Source organism: Sorex fumeus, unplaced genomic scaffold (genome assembly GCF_029834395.1).
Source record: "Sorex fumeus unplaced genomic scaffold, SorFum_2.1 ptg000037l, whole genome shotgun sequence".
NCBI lineage: Eukaryota > Metazoa > Chordata > Mammalia > Eulipotyphla > Soricidae > Sorex > Sorex fumeus.
In genome coordinates this window covers 28,604,354-28,625,505 of record NW_026606094.1, presented here as the reverse complement: position 1 = coordinate 28,625,505, position 21,152 = coordinate 28,604,354, and the positions used below count along the sequence as shown (strand labels likewise).

Sequence of the window (21,152 nt, the reverse complement as noted above, 5' to 3'; positions counted from 1 at the left end):
AAACATCTGCTGCTCATAAGCACATAGACCCACGCAAATAAAAACAGAAATGTTATTAATTACAAATCCATTTTGAACATTTCTTTCCTCTACCAAGAGTGAACGATGTCCCAAGTAATAAAGGCAAATCAAAACCATTTCCAGAATTAAAAAATAAAACTCTTAAAAATCTGTAGATCTTTGATGTGATCAATAGTAAGGGCTTGTGGAAAAAGGGAACTCCAAAGACAACATCTTGACTATGTTTATGAGGGAAATGTTTTTATGGTAGAGTCACTTGAAAGTAATCTGTGCATTCAACAAAGAGTAGTCAAAAGTCTGCCATGTGCCAGAGTCACTCAGGTGCTGGAAATACATCAGGGAACAGAATAAATAAAAATCCCTGTCCTGTTAGAGTCAGGCATTTGCCTTATGTGTGACTCCAGCAGAGACAATGGTGGAAATCCTGCCACGACATATGGTCTCCCAAGCACTGCCAGTTGTGGCCCCTGAGTCCTAATAGGTTCGACAAAAAAAGAAAAACTTAAATACCTGCACTTATGGAGTTTATATCCTTGCTAAGAGAAACTGATAGCAAATGAAAGAAGTAAAATAGCCACTGTAGCACTGCACTGTCCTCCCATTGTTTATCGATTTGCTTGAGCAGGTCCAGTAATGTCTCCATCATTGTGAGACTTGTTACTGTGTTTGGCATATCGAATACATCACGGGTAGCTTGCCAGGCTCTGCTGTGCGGGCGAGATAATCTAAGTAGCTTGCTGGGCTCCCTGAGAGGGGCGGAGGAATAGAACTCATGCCGGCCTGCCCAGCTGCATGCAATGCAAACACCTTACCACTGTGCTTAGAGCGATAGCACAGAGGTAGGGCGTTTGCCTTGCACGCAGCCAGCAGGCTGAGCCGGGTTCAATTCATCTGCCCTTCTTGAAGAGCCTGGCAAGCTACGGAGAGTATTTCACCCGCACGGCAGAGCCTGGCAAGCTCCCCGTGACGTATTCCATGTGCCAAACACAGTAACAACAAGTCTCACAATGATGGAGACGTTACTGGGCCTGCTCGAGCAAATCGATGAACAGCAGGAGGACAGTACTACAGTTACTTCGGAGATTGCTGACCAACTGAAAAAATAACCACTATGAGATTAAATTCTGTGGCGGGGGTGGGAGGGAGAATAAGACAATAAAGAGGGTGGAGCGGTCAATAAGTGGGATAAAGTCCAATTTGATTTTTTTTTGTTATTATAGCTTAGGTAACATGGTTACAATAGTGTTAATATTTATGGTTTTGATGTACACAGTTACTGCACATGTCTCATCACCAAAAGGCTAAAGACTTCACCACTGCCCCTCTGTCACCTTTAGACGATCTCTTCATTCCTCCCTCTTTACCCACACTGCTTACTCATCTGAGTTTGTAATCTAAACCTCTATGAAAAACAATATGGAGATTCTGCAAAAAAAATTAAGAATAGAGCTCCCATATGATACAGTGATTACATTTCTTGGCATCTACCCTCCCTCCAAACACAAAAACATTAATGTCCCCTACAGTCCTCAGCCAAGATATAGAAAGAGCCCAGATGTCCAATGAAACATGAATGAATAAAGAAGCATGACCTTATCTACTCAATGGAATACTATGCAATAAGACAAGATGAAATCATGCAATTCATTGCAATGTGTTGGAACCGGAGGGTATCCTGTGAAGTGAAATAAGTCAGTGGGAGAAAGACATCTACTGATCTCACTGAAATGTGTGGTATATGGAGACACAAAGCAAGGAATAGGCTAGATAGAATAATATGGTCCAAATTAAATTAAACAGAGAAGTCAGAGAACACTTCACTGAAAAGGTGAAATTTGAGCTCAGAATAGTGGGAGAAGGGTAGCGAGAAAGCTCAGTAGATGACGCCTGCCTTGTAAATGTGAGGCCATGAGTTTGATCCCACTGTTGCCACCATTTCAGCCAAGACGTTGGCAGCTACGGTATCTGAGGTGCCTGATGCTGCCAGCAGTTTCCAGCTGCACTGCTGCCCAGAGTAAGCAAGCACTGCAGCTAAAGACTGTGCTCCCAGCGAGCACCTGGGCATGCAGCACAACCAAAGGGTGCGGGGGGGGGGGGGGGGGGGGGGTTGGGCACGACTCCCCAGGCCAGCCTGCAAAGGCATGTGCAAGCCCTACAGGACTGGATGCAAGTGAACCTGGCTCAGCACAACATTATCAGTGGAGCTGCAGGAAACTAGGACACTGAGATTAATCTTGAGCATTTTTGGAGCCCACATTCAACATGATTGATGATAGGGAATTCAATCAATTTGATAGGAAATGGAACAAACTCCACTCAGAAAGATAGTGTTAGAGTCCTACAATTGTTTGTACAGCCCAAGGGCTTTAATTTCTTAAATCCAAAGTGATGATAAACTATGGGTTTCAATGTCCACAAGGTTAAGCTCCACAAGGCTAAGCCTTAACAAGTATTTAATTTACATGGAGTAAGTAATTCCCTGGGCTGGAGCAATAGCACAGCTGTAGGGTGTTTACCTTGCATGCAGCCAACATGGCTGACCCGAGTTCAATTCCTCCGCCCCTCTCGGAGAACCCGACAAGCTACGGAGAGTATCTCGCCCGCACGGCAGAGCCTGGCAAGCTCCCCGTGATGTATTCGATATGCCAGACACAGTAACAACAAAGTCTCCAATGGAGACATTACTGGGCCCGCTGGAGCAAATCGAAGAACAATGGGAGGACAGTGACAGTGACTAAGTAATTCCCTAGGGCCAGACATTGTGAAGTGTCTTCTGCACATGAGTCTGTTTTGCCTCCCAACAACGCTCCATTTTTGTTTTGATTGGGGACCACAGTTGGTGGTGCTCAGAGCTTACGCCTGGCTTTGCACTCAAGGATCACTCCTGGCAGGCTCAGGGGATCATAATGCAGTCTGGGAATAAAACAGGTTATCCATGGGTAAGGCAAACATCCTACCCACTGCACAATCGCTCCATGTTATAGATGCTATAAAAATTGAGGTAAAAATAACTAATCTCAGGTTATGCCATTCAGCGAGTAAGACTGTCTGATTCCAGCTCAGTACTCAGGAGCTGAAGAGATAGTTAAGGAGCTTGATTTGCACATAGCCAATCCTGGTTCAAATCCCAGTAGTACATAAGGCCCCCTAAGCATTACTCAGGGGTGATTCCTGAGTAGAGATCCAGGAATAGCCCTTGAACAATGCCAGATATGACCCCCGAACCAAAACCAAACTCAGGAGCCAGGCATGTAGCTAATAAACCAGGCACATAAAAGAGCTCCTTCCATCACCCTACTTCTTTGCGTGCCTTTATTAACTGCCACACCTTTGCTAAAAATAAGTAAAAAGATGTTATCAATCAATAAGACAGTGTTCACAATAGTTCTGAATTTCCTTTTTCATTTGTTTTTCTTTGCAACCTAGGGACGCCTCAAACCTCAGCTGTGTTCCATTTTTCCTGAACTGCATTCGTTAAGATTACTGAGACGGGTTTCAAAGGAATACTTTCATTGTTCCATCTGTCACAGCAAGTAATTGGGGCCAGCTGAATGTCAGGATGCGCGTGGTTACCATCATAATCCTGCTCTTCTTTTGTAAAGCAGCTGAGCTCCGAAGAACAAGCCCAGGGGGTTCAAAAAGCCGAGCAGGCCATGGCCGGTCGGGTGGACGGCGAGGCTCCAGCCCCGTCAAACGCTATGCACCAGGCCTCCCCTGCGAGGTGTACATGTATCTTCATGAAAAATACTTAGACTGTCAAGAGAGAAAACTAGTGTATTTGCTGTCTGGCTGGCCTCAGGATTTGCTGCACATGCTGTTAGCCAGAAACAAGATCCGCATTCTGAAGAACAACATGTTTTCTGTGTTTAAAAAGCTGAAAAGCCTTGATCTGCAGCAGAATGAAATCTCCAAAATTGAGCCTGAGGCTTTCTCCGGTTTAAACAAACTTACCACTCTCCTGCTGCAACACAACCAGATCAAAGTCTTGACGGAGGAGGTGTTCATTTGGACCCCACTCCTGAGCTACCTGCGTCTCTACGACAACCCCTGGCACTGTACCTGTGACATGGAATCGCTTATCTCCATGTTGCAGGTCCCAGGGAACCGAAACTTGGGCAACTATGCCAAGTGCGAAAGTCCCCATGAACTAAAAAATCAAAAACTGCGACAGGTCAAGTCTGAAGAGTTATGCAATGAAGAAGAAAAGGAGCCATCAGATCCCATGCCCCTCGTGTCTGGAAGACCTCCAGTGGAGGACTTGACTGTCTGCCACAATTACGTGTATCCCATCCAAACGCTGGACTGCAAAATGAAAGGTTTGTGATTCCTTTCCTGTTTTTTCTTTCAAGGAGAATGCAACACTTCTTTGAACCCTATCCCTCCACGAATGGTGTCTCTGAAGTGTTTGCCCAGTGAGACCAAAAACCTCTGCCCAATGATGGTGGGATTTACTCCAAACTTGTCTGGATGATGGGTGATTTGAGGGGCATTTGAGGAAGGTGGAAAGTGTGCTTAGGAGAGTTATCTTTACAGGTGAGCAATTGTTTATCAAAAGCTGTAGCTATTAGGAATTCTTAAATCTTAAGTCACTGTCATTTGTGTAGGTAGGTAAAGAGTAGGTGGAAACCAGTCCAAGTACTGTCTAGCTACTCCATTTTCAAAGTTCCCTTACGTAGATCATCTTTAAATCCCCAGTGTCTAATACTACAACCCATGTAGTTGTGGACCAGACACAACCCAATCATCTTTGGGGAGAGTGGGATCCGGATTTTGGTCTGTTCAGTGATTATAGCATGCATCTATGATAACCACTGGCTGACCTAACCCAGCAATCTATCTCCAGCACTGCAGTCAGAACACGAAATGCTTCTGTGAGGAAGGGTGAACTCAAGGAAAACCACATGTGGAATAGGACAGGTGAGAGGGAGGCCCAAGGGGGCAGAAGGACAGTGCATAGAGTGTTCTTATAATTCAGCCTTAATGCTTCAGCAAACGGTTGCTATCATCTTGTATCTTCATTATTCCCATATTACCGCAAACAAGACACAAAAATATTCAAAGAAGGGACTGGATCAATAGTCCAGTGGATCATGTGCTTGCCTTGCACACAGCTGACCCAGGTTTGATTCCCGGGATCCCATACGGTCCCCCTGTGCACTGCCAGGAGTGATTTCTGAGTGCAGAGCCAGGAATCACTCCTGAGCACTGCCAGGTGTGGCCCCAAAACAAACAAACAAACAAACATGAAGCAAAACAGAAATATTGAAAGCAGCAAAATGAAGGTATTTAACTCAGAAACTGAGACTAAAGATTAGCTACCTCCTGAAAACACTAGTCGGTTTTGTATTCCACACAATCTTGGGCTAGTATTGTACAGAATTTGCATATGCAGGAGAAATGCATGAAACAACAAATGGGAGATGTTCTGTTTAAATAAAGGTTTATTTAGAACTGGTTTAACATACTATAGGATTTCAGGCATACAGCTACACAGCTCAGTATGTGCACATGCCTCACTCACTGTAGCACCATCAAAATGCTGAAGCCATCGGGCTTCAGAGAAACTGGCCCCTCACCCCACTCTTTCCCCATCCTTTTCCCTTCCCTTTCTCCTGTGGGAAATATGTTCACCAGAATATTTTCACGCAGACTATGAAATATTTTTGCTATATTTATTTTTGCTTTGGTTATTTATATCCCACATATGAGAGAAACCATCTGGAAACTGTACTTTACTTTCTGAGTTTTTCTGTTAAGCATCATCACCTCAGGTTTCACCATCACCTCATGTTGTCACACACAAAAAATACAAGATTTAGCCTTTTATAATAGTTGACTAATTCCAACTGAATATATGCACCATTTCTGTCTACTCATTTGTTGATGAGCTTTTAAGTAGTTATTATATCTTTGGTTTTGAGACTGAACACAGGGATGCAAATAGCTTCTTGAATTAGTGTTTTTATATTCCTCTGGACTGGAGCAATAGGACAGCAGGTAGGACGTTCACCTTGCACGCAGCCAAGCCCAGTTCAGTTCCTCTGTCCCTGTCAGAGAGCCCGGAAAGCTACCAAGAGTATTCCACCTGCATGGCAGAGCTTGGCAAGCTCCCCGTGATGTATTCGATATGCCAAAAACAGTAACAACAAGTCTCACAATGAAGACATTACTGCTGCCCGCTCAAGCAAATTGATGAACAATGGGAAGATAGTGCAATGCTATATTCTTCTGATAAATCCCTTGAAGAGAAATTGCTAAGCCAAATGGTCTTTCGATTTTTTTGTTGGTAAGGAATCTTCTTACCATTTTCCATAGAACCTATTCCAATTCACATTTCTACCAACAGTGTGAAGAGTTTCTGTTTCTCCATCCCCTTGCCAGCCTCTACTGCTGCCAAACTCAAATACAGGCCATCCTCATTGATGTGCAGTGACTTCTCACCATGGCTGTGATTTACATTTCCCTAACAAGAGGTGTTGAGCCTTTTTCAGTGTCCGTTGGCCATCCATGTATCTTCATTAGAAAACTATCTGCTCAAATGTTCTGCCCGCTGATTGCTTTTGTTATTAAGGGGTTTAATGAATTCTTCATACATTTTGAATATGAACCCCTCATCAGATATATGACATGCAAATATCTTCTCCCATTCAGTAGGGGTTTTTTTCATTGTTGCAGTTGCTTCTTTAGCTAATACCTTTGTAGTTTGGTATAGTTTGTAGTTTGGTTTGTTTGCAGTTTGTAGTTTGCCTATGTGTTTGGTTTTTGGTTTTGTTTCGTTTCCTGTTAGAGTCCAGCTGGGAGATTTTACTAATGACTGTTAATACACTAGTAAAGATGTTCTGAAAGTATAGCCTGAGAAATACTAGTCTTTTCTAAGATAACAAACCATATGGCCATGGCTGTTCATTTATGGCATAATATATAAAATTTGTAACAAGCTACCCATCATCAAATTAGGATTCCACAGAACACCATGTCATTTCTTTCACTGGTTTTGAGATGTTTTGCTTTTTTTGGTTTAAGACCAAAAATGCAAGATTAATAAGGAACACACAGACTTTATCTTCTTTAAGGGAACTACAGGCAAGAATTTATTGATGTTGAAGAAACAAGCAACACAGCCAAGAGTAAACTTGTTCACTCATCAGAAAAGTTGTACTCCATCTTTTGCCCCTTTCTCTGACTCTGGAAGAAGGCACCCAGCTAGATCACAGCATAGTAAGTTGGCATGACAATGTTTACTTACTACAACACCCTAGAACTTTTTATCACTTGATGATATAATAGGAACAGCATCCATAACATGGAAGAGGCCCACCTGGGATCCTCTGACCTTGAGAAAAAAGTGCTCACTGAGAACCCTCTAAGTTGCAGACACTCAACACACATGCTGTCCACAAGTTCAGGGAAAGCTTGATGGTACGCCTGCTTACGGCTGTGGAAAATAAGGCACAGGGGGATTTCCTCACTTACTGAGGTCTCACAGGCAAGCAGTGAATGCTGAGATTTGAAACTTGGTCTACCTGAGTCTGCTGCCAGATGGAATAAATCTGACAGTGTTCACACAAGAAAGGCTGTGTTAGTCATAGAAACATGAAAGAATTCCAAAAAGTCTGTCAGTCAATGTCATTTCTCTGTAGCCAGACTGGGTGGCATGTCCCTGACATTGTTACCTCGGATACTGAGGGTTTCACAGTTAAGAGCATATTTTCTTAGGATTTTCCTTTGTGGTGCTTGGACTGAAATCTTGAAATACATATTAGAAAGTGAATGTAAAGCTAATTTTAAGGCTTGGATTATAAAAATAACTTGAAGTCTACCCTCAAGCTAAATTTAATTAATCCTGCATCCAGTGATAAAGAGAAGTAGATGGTGCTGCATTCACTCAGATCTGAGAAAAACACCACCAACACCAATTGAAGACTTCTACATCCAGACTGTGCTGACATTCAGTAAGGCATGATGTGTTTAGAAATAACTTTCTGGGATTTCTTTTTAATGACTTCTCTACACTTAAGTCTTTCCCTCTCCAGGGAGCCTATTTATGCTTTGCCTTTTTCCCATGATATTTTTGTCTCCTTTTCTCTTGGTAAACATCAACTTATAAAAATATAAATGCATTAATTGCTTTATTTCCTCCACTTGTTGTTTAAACGTAACCTCCAGATATGCCCCATAAATTTACTTCCCTGTGCAAAAAATACACATAGTGAAAAGCAATATAAATGAAACTTATGATGTATTTCTTTAAATGTTAATAACTTCATAAATAAGAACTTATGCTTTTTACATCATAAAGTGAAGGACATTTTTGTCTTTTTTTCAGGGGGAACAGGGAGTAGGGACCTTCCCAAACAGTGACCAAGTACTGGATGTCTCAACAGCAATTCTCTGCCAGAGTGTAGAAGTCCTCTTGTGTTCTACAGGTGGAATCTAAAATCTGTAGAATCTAAAATCTAACACATGCCTTCAAGACCAGAACTACTAGGTTTGTGTGCCTAAGACCAGTAGCTATTATGCATTATGTCATTTGCTTCTTACAACCTTAATAGGATCCTATTATCAACCTCACTTTATAGATAAGGGCACTGAAGAGTAAAGAAATTGTCCTTCTGGAGTCACAGAGGTAGATCCAGGCAGCTCCTGATCCACTGACCACCACATAACGTCACTTCCTTCATAACTCTGTGTACACCTATTAACTAAAAAGATTTCTAAGCGATTTCTGGGTGCTGAGCCCCCATTAAGAATACACATGTATGGGGCTGAAGCAATAATACAGCGGGTAGAGCATTTGCCTTGCACGTGGCCAACCCGGGTTTGATTCCCAGCATAACATATGATCCCCTGAGTACCACCAGGAGTAATTCCTGAATGCAAAGTCAGGAGTAACCTCTGTGCATCGCCAGGTGAGAAACCCTCCCCCCACCCCCGCCAAAAAAATGAATACACATGTACATGGTCATACTCAGAAAATCCTTATATAGATCTAGGAGTTGTGACTTGCCTGGCTGACAGATGATAAATCAGACACTGATTCAATAAGGTATTCAATATGTGCCAGTTTGACCACATAAACCACAAAGATCACTATTTTTTGCCTTAAACATCTGACATCAAGAAAAAGAAATAATAGTTTTATTCACAGGCAGATCAGTTTGCCAGAAAAACTTAGTCTTTCAAAGAGAATAAATGTGAATTAGTTGAAAGGCATGTTTATGCTGTATTGAGGTCAATGGACTTGCCAAAAATACAAGAAAGTAAAAGTTTTTCAAATGCCTTTTTAACTTCACATTTACCAAAATAAAATACTATTTTTAAGAAATCACTTTACTTCTAAGACTAAGACTTTGGATAATTATTCAGGTAAATTGCTCCCAGCTGCCTTCAAAGTTAATTTAACCACTAGTTTAAACAATAATTAAGATTTTTTACATGCAATAAGCAGAGTTATTCCTGTCTCTTTCCCACTACTACCAAGATTTCAGAATAGTTCTGACATTTCTGACAGAATTTCTAAAAAGAACCTAAAAGTGGGAAATTACATTGAGAGCTTTTTCCAGTTTCCTCCTCAAAATCAACAAAGTTTGGTTGGGGGAGGAAGCTTGAAAGGGAGATAATCAAGTAAATATGGTATTTGTTGAGGGTTTACCAAGAATTTTGGGTAGCAGCAAATAACCATGTGGTGCCTGGTCTAGAAATGGGGACACTGACCAAATCTGACTTCTGGTTGAAGAAAATTATATAACCTTTATTAAAGACACGCATACTTGTACATCAACATTCGTACTTCTCATTCAAGCATAAGATTAAAAAAATTAAACAACTCTTTTTATTTTACTCATAAACACAAAGAGTAAAAAACATTTTCTTTACTCTTAAACTTTTTCCATTGTTTTCCCAAGACATATTTGGTTAAGAGTTTGGTTTGCATAACCTGGTACTACTTGTGGATTCTATTTTTACTCTGAGCTACTGCTGACAGTGCCAAAGTGGGTTCAGCAATTTAGTCCTTCTCCAGCACCCCCAGATCCACCACATTTAACTTTAAGTGGGTTTCAGAGTGTTCTCAGAAACTTTTTCCTACCTATTTATTTGTGGTTAGCCAACTTGACTATGTCCTGTCGTGGTTCCTGTGAGGTCTCTGTCATTCACCCTCATGTCCAACCCCAGAAGATGTGGGCTCAGCAAGCAACTCCTGGTAAACAGGCTGCTTCCTAGAAGCTATAAGATGCTCCCAGGGACAACGATGACCCCCTGTTCCCTAATGACTTCAGAGAGTCTCAGTCAGGATTTAGACTTATACTCAGAGGGCTGGAGCGATAGCACAGTGGGTAGGGCGTTCGCCTTATAAGCGACCAACATGGCCGACCCGAGTTCGATTCCTCCGCCCCTCTCGGAGAGCCTGGCAAGCTACCAAGAGTATTCGATATGCCAAACACAGTAACAACAAAGTCTCCAATGGAGACGTTACTGGGCCCGCTCGAGCAAATCGACGATCAACGGGAGGGCCTTTACTTTACTTTACTTTACTCAGAGTGACAGATGGGGGGGGGGGGAGCAGACAATTGAAGAGCAACTGAAATATCCTGCCATCCAGAAGTTGAGAAGCTATCTGAAATAGTAACCTGATCAGCCTAGGATTAACAGGCTCATGAAGGCCAAGACCTCTGTTGGGGTAATCAAAAAAAGAGGTGAAGTTGAATTAGACCAATGTGGTTCGAAGGAGGATGTGAGATGAGGTGGAGTCCTGGGGGTTAGAGATAAAATAAAACTCTATTGTGTTTTTTTTATTATGTTATTTTTTAAAACAGTCTGAGACAATGCCACAGCCATTCTCAATACCCAAACACAAAATGCCCATGGTTTTCCTTCAGTCTATCTTCCACTCCCTCTGTGGTTGTGAAGTTACTGCTAGGATCTCCATCTTCTTGTTTACATAGTGCTCAGGAGAGTTTAGTTCTTTACTTAGGGTATTGCTGGTCTGGGTCAAATAGGATGAGCAGCCTTATTAGAGACTAAGAGTAATATCATCCCTAACTGGGTAGGAGTCAAAGCCACAGACTGCAATGCTGGGCTCAGAGACCACCTAGAAGTACTTGTGGTAGGTAAGGGTGTGGGGAAGTCAAGGCTGCCATGCTAGAGAACAAATTCAAGGGCTCTTACAAACTTGACTTTTGCTCTATCTACCCCATAATTCATATCCCCAGTCCCTTCAAGGCACTTTGATAAGAGGTTCCAATTTTCTTGAATCCTTAAATACAAATAATATTTAATAAAGCTTTAGTGTTTACCTTGTATTGCCTATTGCAACTTGACTACCCCCAAAGCATTGTTGCTTAAAACATACATATGATCTCAATTTTGGTGTTTTGGGGCATCACATATGGTTAAACTGAGTTCTCTGTTTCAAGAGCACAAGAAGTTGCAATAAAGGTATAAACTAAGGGCTCAGGATTATTCTCTAAAGGATCCTCTTCAAAGTTCATATCAATATTGTCAGGATTCAGTCCAAAAGAGATAGACTGAAGGTCTTTGTTTAATATTTTCTGGTCAGAGATAACCCTTAATTTCTGCTCCATACTCTCTCCAAGTGGAGGTAGTGGAGGTCTGCTGATGAGGTATTTATCTGGTACCGGTAGGGTGGGTCTTCTGTGTGTAATCCCTGGGTCACGGAGGTTGGTGGAAGCAGAAAGGACAGGATAGGGTGGGGCATCTGATTTTAATACTTTGGTCTCTGGAGACTGGTGGGAGCAGACACAGGATCCCTGTTCCAGGTCCCGTTGAGCCTGGAGTCCAAGGTCACAGAGTTCCTTTACCTTTTTCTGTGGGGCTTCACTCGTGCATGAGTCTCAGCCCGAGTATCTAGAAAGCGTCACCCTACCCTGCCCTGTCTGCATCCACCAACCTTCGGTGACCCAAGGATTACACACAGAAGACCGACTCTCCCAGTACCAGATAAATACCTCATTGGCAGACCTGCACTACCTCCACTACCTCCACTACCCAGCCGCCGCCATGCTCCAGGCCGCACAGCACATCATAAGATACTTGATAACCATCTTCCAAAATTACTGCACCATATTTGATAGGCTTCAAATATGGTTTTAACCATGGAAACACCTGCAAAGGCGATTAAAGGCTGCCCTAAAAACCTCTATCCCTATCAAAGAACCTGGCAAGCTACCAAGAATATCCCACCTGCATGGCAGAGCCTGGCAAGCTATCCATGGCATATTCAATATGCCAAGACCAGTAAATACAATGGGTCTTATTCCCCTGACCATAAAAGAGCCACCAATACAGAAGTGTTACGAAGGATGAGGAAGGAGAGGCTGATAAAAATCTCAAGGCTGAAGTAGGCTGCCAAAACAAAGAAGGACAAAAATGACCATCTGTACTTTCAATGCACGTACACTGGCATTGAATGCATCCATCGAGGACCTGATGGTGCAAGTGCGAAAGATCAAGTACGCATCATTGGTCTGACCGAGATGAGAAGGCATCAATCACATCACACTGTATTCAACACTAAAGAAGAACTGTTCCTCAAAACATGCGACAAAAGAGGCATTGGTGGCATCGGTGTCCTTGTCAACACGAACTTGGCCATTGATTCATTAGAATGCCTAACAACCCGAATTGGATGATTGCACTTGAATAGATGTGGCTCACTGCCAGCAGTTTCTAGCTTCGTTGTCTGTGCACCAACATCCAATTATGATGAAGGAGAAATTGAGAAGTTCTACATGGAACTGGAGAGGTTCTATAAAGAAGACCACACTTTCTACAAGACCATTGTCAGTGATTTTAATGCCAAGATAGGACCATGGAGATCAGCTGAAGAAATTCACATCAGGGACCCATGGCCTACAATGAAACAAACAGGGTGAGAGAATGTCTGAGTTCATCATGTTGACCAAGGCCATCCATGGTAACTCACAGTTCCAGAAGGCAGTATCTAAATGTTGAACATTGGAGTCTCCCAGTGGACAATTCCACAACGAAATTGACCACATTATATTCAATCGAGGGTCTTGCCTGATCAATGTCACTGTTGTCCCAAAATTCCAAATGGGATCAGATCGCCATCTCCTTTGTGCAAAATTCTACTTCACGGAGCAGGGAGAAAGGGCTGCAAAGTTTAAGAACAGAACTCCCAGAACGACCACAAACTGGGAGCTCTTTGGCACTATTGCAGCAACATGGAAAGATGCTGTCATTGACAACATTGATGAGGAATACCATCAACTGGTTCAGCATCTCGGAACGCAGAGAGAGAGATAGCCACAAAAAGAAGCCTTCAAAAACTCTTGAGCTCATTCGCCAACGTGGCTTGGCACAAGCCTCGGGCAACCGCAAAGGAATGTCTGAGCTCGCAAAGCAGTGCAGAGAAGCGATAAGGGCAGACCTCAAAGAGAGAAGAACAGCAGTGCTGGCAGATGCGGCAAAAGCCGGGAAAGGCATCGCAACACCTGCCTGTCCTTTGCCAACTACTAGACCAAGATAACTGCCCTCTGACATCCTGATGGATCTCTCACATCTTCCAGAAGGACAATGGAGAAGATTATCCATGACTTCTACTTGGATCTCTTCTATAACCACATCCACCTGCTCACATACCAAATTCCACAGGATGGATATGTCATTCCCAATGTTCTCCCTTCCAAAATCTGACATGCCATTTTGTTGGTAAAGAAGTGAACAGTACCCAGCCCAGACAAGTTCAGACCTGAACATCTGAAGAACCTGCCATCAGTACTCATCAATACACTGGCTCGGCTCTTCACATGCTACCTGTCTGAATGCAAGATTCTGTCCCAATGGAAAACCAGCAGGATTGTACTACTGTACAAGAAGGGAGACATCCATGACATTGGCAACTATTGTCCAATTTGCCTGTTGTCTCTTGTCTATAAGCTGTTCACTTGAGTCATTCTGAATAGAATTGGCAGAACACTGAATGAAGGACAACTATGTGAGCAAGCCGGGCTCCAAAAGGATTCAGCACCATCGACCATATCCACACGATAACCAAGCTCATTGAGGTTTCTCAAGAGTTCAAGATGCCACTCTGTCTAATGATCATTGACTTAAAGAAGGCCTTTGATTCTGTTGAGACTGAAGTGGTCATCGAAGCCCTAGCCAAACAGGGCATTCAAACTCAATACATCTGGATCCTCCGTGAGCTCTATTATGGATTCACTACCAGGACCTCACCATTCTACAAGGAAGTGATCATCCATGTCAAGAAAGGGGTTTGCCAGGGTGATGCCATTTCACCAAAACTCTTCAGTGCCACCCTCGAGAATGTCATGCGACGACTGGAATGGGAAGGAATGGGAGTGAAGATAGATGGTTGGCAACTACATCACCTCTGCTTTGCTGATGACGTCATTCTAATAACACCAAACATTAGCCAAGCGGCACAAATGCTGGCCGACTTCGACCATGAGTGTGGAAAGGTCGGACTATAGCTGAATCTCATGAAGACAGTGTTTATGAGAAACAGTCTCGTTCAGAACATTCCATTAGCTCTCAACGGAATGAACATCTCCGAATGCAATAGTTATGAGTACCTGGGTTTAGAAGTCAACATGATAAATGACCTGGCATCTGAGTTGCACAGGAGGAAGATAGTGGCTTGGAACACCCTCAAGAGCATCGAAGAAATAGCTAAGAGAATGAAGAACCTCCAGCTCCAGCACATCTGAGTCCACTGTTCTTCCTGCATTAACATATGCCTCAGAGACCTGGGCCCTATGAAAACAAGATAAGAACACTATTCGGGTCTCCCAAAGAGAAATCGAAAGAGCTATGCTTAGGGTATCACGCTTCACTCAAATGAGAGAAAGAATCCGGAGTTCCAACCTCCATCGACGATCAAGAATCAGGGATGCTGTCTCATTTGCCAAGGCATTGAAAATCAGATGGGCTGGACACATAATGAGATTTGGAGACGACTCCTGGACTAGAGCCATTACCAACTGGATTCCACAGGACATCAAAAGATTGCATGGCCGCCCACCTATGAGATGGTCAGACTTCTTTGTCAAGACCCTGAACAATCGGTTTGAGGCTCTTTGTGTTCCTAGAACAAGCAGACGTCATTGGGCTACAGTAGCACGTGACAGGGATGAATGGAGACGTTACTGGCGCCCACCCGAGCAAATCGATGAGTAACAAGATGTCAAGCGATCAAGCTCTCCAACACTACTTCATCAAAGCAAGCATAAGAGAGTGCCAGCCAGATGAAAATCTTAATCTCTTTTATCCTACTTATAGACATGATACTCTATCATTTTTTTACTTTCTTTTGTTAGAAGTAAGTCACTCAGCTTGGTCCATACCCAAAAGAAGGGTTCTGCACAGGGTATTAATATAGCACAGGAGATCACTGGTACAATTTAATAGATTGATGACAGAGATGTATTTTGTATTTATTAAGCTACATTCAAGGGTGAACCACTGGTGATATGTGCCAATATCAATGTAACCAACAAGCTGTCAGCCATACGAACACTGATTTATTTATGATTAAACAGTGTCCCAAGGCTCTCTCAGAAATGTCCACAATAGAAAGTGGTGAAGGGGAACCAGTAAATTGTACACTATGTCTATGGCTTGACTACCAATGAGAACAAGCAGGGCCTGGTATTGGTGGTGTCACCCACTTGAGAGCACATAGAGGTCATTAGCAATATAGGGCTAGGGAGGACTCATGGCCGCCCTAATATATTAATTCCTTCAACTATTCACCCACCCCACTTCAAATTGTGTGTCAAGTTCAAGGGTTTTAGGTAGATGGAACAGCATAAATGAAGCAGAAAGATACTACACTGGCAAGGTCACAAAGTCTCAGGTTTCAAAGTGCATTGGGAGACCTGCGTGTCTGATTAAGTCCTGGGAGTCCAACCAGGGGCAAGTTTTGCCCCAGTTTTCTCATCTATAAAATAAAAGCAATAATGGTACTCAGTTAATAATAGGGTCCTTTTGTCACTTGATACCCATTAGAGCACCCAGTATGGTCCCTGCATGTAATTACAAAATTCATCAAGAGAAAGCGAATTTAACCAAAGTAATTACTAGTAAGTCAGCCTACTGAAGACCCTGGATTCTGGGGTGTTAAAAGATAAAAATTAAACTTGAGTCTTTATGCGGAGAAAACATACAGATACACATATAAATGTATATTATGGGCTAAAAAATAATACCACTTTTGGAAAATATCTTAAGGTTTTATTTAGCAATTCAATTATTCTGTACAGAAAGGGGAATTATGAATATCAACTTTATAAACTTAATTCATGGTACCTACTTCAATTAATTTATTTATTAATTCAGAAAGACTTTGAGTCATGTTATTTCTCAGCTCTCAATTAACCTGGGCATTTATTTGGGCTTATTTATAAGATTCGTGAGTAAGTGTAAGATGAGGAAGCAGATGCAACAAGTCATTGCTACTCTCTTGAATTTCTGCTCCCAAAGAAAGAGAAATATGGTAACAACTTGAAAGTGAGCAAGGCCAAGAGATTTTCATTTACTTTTTAGAGTAGTGAGACCTGAGCTTATTCATGGGTATACAGGAACCTGAGCAGAGGGATAAAATGAAGATGTCACAAAGAAGCAATGAGTAATAATAAAAACTCCAAGAGGAATAGGAAAAGAATGGAAAGAATGGGAAGTTTCTGTCTCTCTATCACACACGCGCGTGTGCGCATACACACACACACACACACACACACAGAGTGGTTTAATTTATTGATTTCATTTCCACCATTTTCTTCTAAAGCTTCCCAGGTGACCCTAAGGGACAGATGGGCTTGCATTCCAGCCCACACCAGCTATGTGAGCCGAGAGAACTGCGCTGCTCGCTGTCCTCTTAAACTCCTGCCACTCCTTTCTGAACTGTTTCTGAGCCCAGCAAAAAGTACTAGTTGCTCCTCTAAGGATGATACATTAGGTTGCCTGGGTCTTGGTGATATTTAGCATAAGGTTTATTCTAACAATATTCCTTTTTTTTTTTTTGCTTTTTGGGTCACCCTAGTGATGTACAGGGGTTACTCCTGGCTCTGCACTCAGGAATCACCCCTGGTGGTGCTCAAGGGACTGTATGGGATGCTGGGAATCTAACCCGGGTTGGCCAAGTGCAAGGCAAACGCTCTACCTGCTGTGCTATTGCTCCAGCCCCTCTACCAATATTCTTTAGTGTTAGATATTTTCCCTTTTAAAGCTGACTTTTCACTCACAGGTATGAGTGACAGAGAAAACAGGGTTAAGAGAAGGGCTTAACTGACTATGCAAGTGGAAGTAAACATAAACAAATGAGACTACATCAAACTAAGAAGCTTCTACACTTCAAAAGAAACAGTGACCAAAATACAGAAAGAGCCCAAAGAGTGGGAAAGAATATTTTCCCAATATCCATCTGATAAGGGATTAATATCCAGGATATACAAGGCATTAGTAGAATTGTACAAGAAAAAAACCTCAAACCCCATCAAAAAATGGGGAGAAGAAATGAACAGAAGTTTCCTCCAAAAAGAAATACAAATAGCCAAAAGGCACATGAAAAAACGCTCCACATCGCTAGCTATCAGGGAGATGCAAATCAAAACAACAATGAGATATCTCACACCACAGAGACTGGCACATATTCAAAAAACAAGAGCAACCAGTGCTGGCATGGTTGTGGGGGGGAAAGAGACACTCTTTCACTGTTGGTGGGAATGCTCACTAGTCCAGTCTTTCTGGAAAACAATATGGACAGTCCTTCAAAACTAGAAATTGAGCTTCCATATGATCACACAATACCACTTCTGGGAATATATCCTGAGGGTGCAAAAAAAGCACAGTAGAAATGACATCTGTACCAATATGTTCATTGCAGCACTGTTCAAAATAGCCAAAATCTGGAAACAACCCAAGTGCCCTAGAACAGATGACTGGTTAAAGAAATTTTGGTACATCTACACAATGGAATACTATGCAGCTGTCAGGAGAGATGAAGTCATGAACTTTGCTTATAAATGGATAGACATGGAGAATATCATGCTAAGTGAAATGAGTCAGAAAGAGAGGCACAGACATAGATGAACTGCACTCATTTGTGGAGTATAACATGAGGCTGACACCTAAAGATAGTAGATACATGGAACAGATAGATTGCTCCATAGCTGGAAGCCTGCCTCATGAGCAAAAGGGAGAAGGCAGCTGGAATAGAGAAGGGATCGCTAAGAAAAAGATGGCTGGAGGAATCGGTCGGGATGGGATATGTGTGCAGAAAGTGGATAAAGGACCAAACGTAATAACCTCTCAGTGTCTGTATTGCAAATCATAATGCCCAAAAGTAGAGAGAGATTATGGGGAATCATGTCTGCCATGGAGGCAGGGGGAGGGTGGGAAAGGAGAGGTATACCAGGGATATTGGTGGTGAGGAATGTGCACTGGTGGAGGGATGGGTGTTTGATCATTGTATGATTGTAACCAAAACATGAAATCTTGTAACTATCTCACGGTGATTCAATAAAATTTTAAAAAAGAGAGAGAGGAGCTTAATAACGTGAATGTTATTAATTTTTTAGAGCTGAAGAAAGTTCCAAAAAACATCCCTCCAGATATTGTTAAACTTGACTTAGCATACAACAAAATTAATCAACTTCGGCCCAAGGAGTTTGAAGATGTTTATGAGCTAAAGAAACTAAATCTCAGCAGCAATGGCATTGAATACATAGATCCAGGTAAGTTCCACACCATAGCCCTATGGAGGGATCTCAGATGTTCTCTGAGTTTCTTCCAAGGCAACTTTTATAGTAAATACAATTTGTTTTTTATACTTAAATTTTCTAAAATACTGAATTTAAACATGATGTCTGAATTAGTTGGTTAGACTTTGGATAAAAATTGCCAAAATGTTGTTTTCCTGTTGTATGTAATGCTATTACTAGGCAACAGTTGCTCAGTTGGTCCAAATAAAACCACTTTTGTAGAATGCATTTAAAAATTAAGAATTTGTGGCTAGCAATCCACAGTATGTTAATCATGCACTAAAATTTATTTTTGTCAGCATCCCTTGGGTTTTCCTTGTATTTTCTTCTCTTCTGCTTTAACATTATTCCTTTGTATTATGCTTCCATTTCTACTCCAATTGTTTGTTTCTTCTTCAATAGAATTTGAAGGTTGTGCTAAGGATTGTATGTAAAGTCTTTACTTGTGGCTGATTAGGCAGACTGGTCTTACATTCATTTTTTTAATTGTTATTGTTGTTTTTGTTGTTGTTGGGGGAGCCACATCCAGCAATGCTCAGGGGTTACTCCTGACTCTGCACTCAGGAATACTCTGGCAATGCTTGGAGGGCCAAATGGGATGCCCAGGATTAAACCTGGACTGCATGCATGGCAAGTGCCCTACTCACTGTACTATCACCCCAGCCTCTGGCTTTATATTCATCTTAGTGGATCACATATCTTCGTTCCCACCCCCACATTGTGTAATTTTTGTATCTTACTGCTTCAAGGTGAAATTGCTTTTCATTTTATGAGATCCTTAACTTTCAGAAGGCCAGTTCCACGGTACTGAATTGCTATAATTTCTTTTAATATTTAAAATTCTTTTTTATTCTTCCTTCTACCCCAAAAGATAACAGGATAAAATAGAATATTCTCATTGAATCTCCTTTTCCTTAAAAATCTGGAATATCTCAAGTCATTCCCTTTTGTCTTGAATGGTTTCTATATAAAAGTCCGTGAATAATTTTACAAAATTCCCTTATGTGCAGTCTGTTTTTCCTTTGATGCTTGGAATAGTCTATTCTTTAGTTTTTAACACTTCAATTGTGTCCTGGAGTATATTTATTTGGGCTTGAACATTATCCCAGCAAACAGCCCTGGTGTGGATAGAGCAGATGTGCTGTGTTAACCCACGGCCAGATGCAGAGAGGAACCTCTCTTATGAGGCCACATTTACAGTCACTTGATTTCCCAATACATTCCACAATCAAATTCCAAATGTGGGTGCCCAGGTGTTGCATGTGAAGATGTGAATCCTCACCCTGGAGGAATTATCTTGGTGGCAGTCATAGGAAACATCATGTGCCTCAGACAGCAATAGCATCTGGGGGGAGGGGTATTTCCATCTTTAGTTCCTGCTCCATGGCTCTGCGCTTGCTGTCTGGACTCTGCTGTTGCCAGCATCCCTCGGGTCCCCCAGCACTCAGCTGTGGAATTCTGTTCCTCAGTTCTTTTCCCAAGACTCTCTAGAGGAAAGACCCTCTGTTTTGCACCTGGCCATGCTCAGGGCCAGTCTTCCTCTCACCATTCAGGACACAAAGGGTGATCTTACTGACAGGCTCTCCTACGTTCCCTCAGGGATGTCTCCTGTCTTCCCAGTAAGGACACTGCTGCTCCAGTCGGCTTCAGGTTCAGAGCTGCTATTTCACATTCCTAATTATTTAGTTGAAAATTTGAGACGAGAATTGGCATCCTGCTGGGATCTTGAAACTAGCATATAGGAATTCAGAGTTTGCATTTTCTGTATTATTCATTATGTCCCAACTTGTTCAAAGTAAGATTTTTAGCAATTTGTTTGAAGTAAATTGGAACAATATGCTAAACACTAAGCTTATAAATTAAGATAAAAAGTGCTCAAACCAGAGCCAAGCATGTTTTTTCTAATCCTAGGTGAATATCTATTTCCTTTTCTGTCCTTCAAATCCCTCCATTTGCTAAACAAACCTCTTTCTGAGATTGCATTCATCTGGAGAACATAAAGCAACTAAAAGGGAGACTAACACCCTGGAATGGCTGAGATTAGTACCAGGAATTTTGCTCCATGACTTGAAGGCCAGCCACACGTGCTAGGTGAAAAGGAAGCTCAGATAGAGAAGAGAGCACCAAATAAAGGGTGTTGTGAGGACACTCCCAGGGTGGGAGAAGCATGCTAAAAGTAGTCTATAGACCAAACATGATTGCCACTCAATGCCTCTCTTGCAAAACACAGTACCCAAAAGAAGAGAGAGAGAACAAGGGGGAATGCCCTGCCACAGAGGAAGGGTGGGATGAGGGGAATGGGGGGTTGGGGGGGATGCTGGGACCCATGGTGGTGGAGGATGGGCACTGGTGGAGGGATGGGTA

At 42.2% G+C, this 21,152-nt stretch overlaps 2 protein-coding genes across 2 annotated transcripts in view; one reads left to right on the top strand and one right to left on the bottom strand.

The window, feature by feature from the left end:
• FBXL13 (F-box and leucine rich repeat protein 13) overlaps positions 1–21,152 on the bottom strand; it is a 219,903-nt gene that overhangs the window by 120,741 nt on the left and 78,010 nt on the right. The gene's annotated exons all lie outside the window — the stretch shown is intronic.
• LRRC17 (leucine rich repeat containing 17) overlaps positions 1–21,152 on the top strand; it is a 40,281-nt gene that overhangs the window by 13,321 nt on the left and 5,808 nt on the right. The window contains exons 2-3 of the mRNA XM_056118586.1: positions 3,448–4,337; positions 18,606–18,761. Coding sequence (XP_055974561.1) covers positions 3,581–4,337; positions 18,606–18,761 — 913 coding nt within the window. The 5' untranslated portion in view covers positions 3,448–3,580. The remainder of the gene's footprint in view (positions 1–3,447; positions 4,338–18,605; positions 18,762–21,152) is intronic.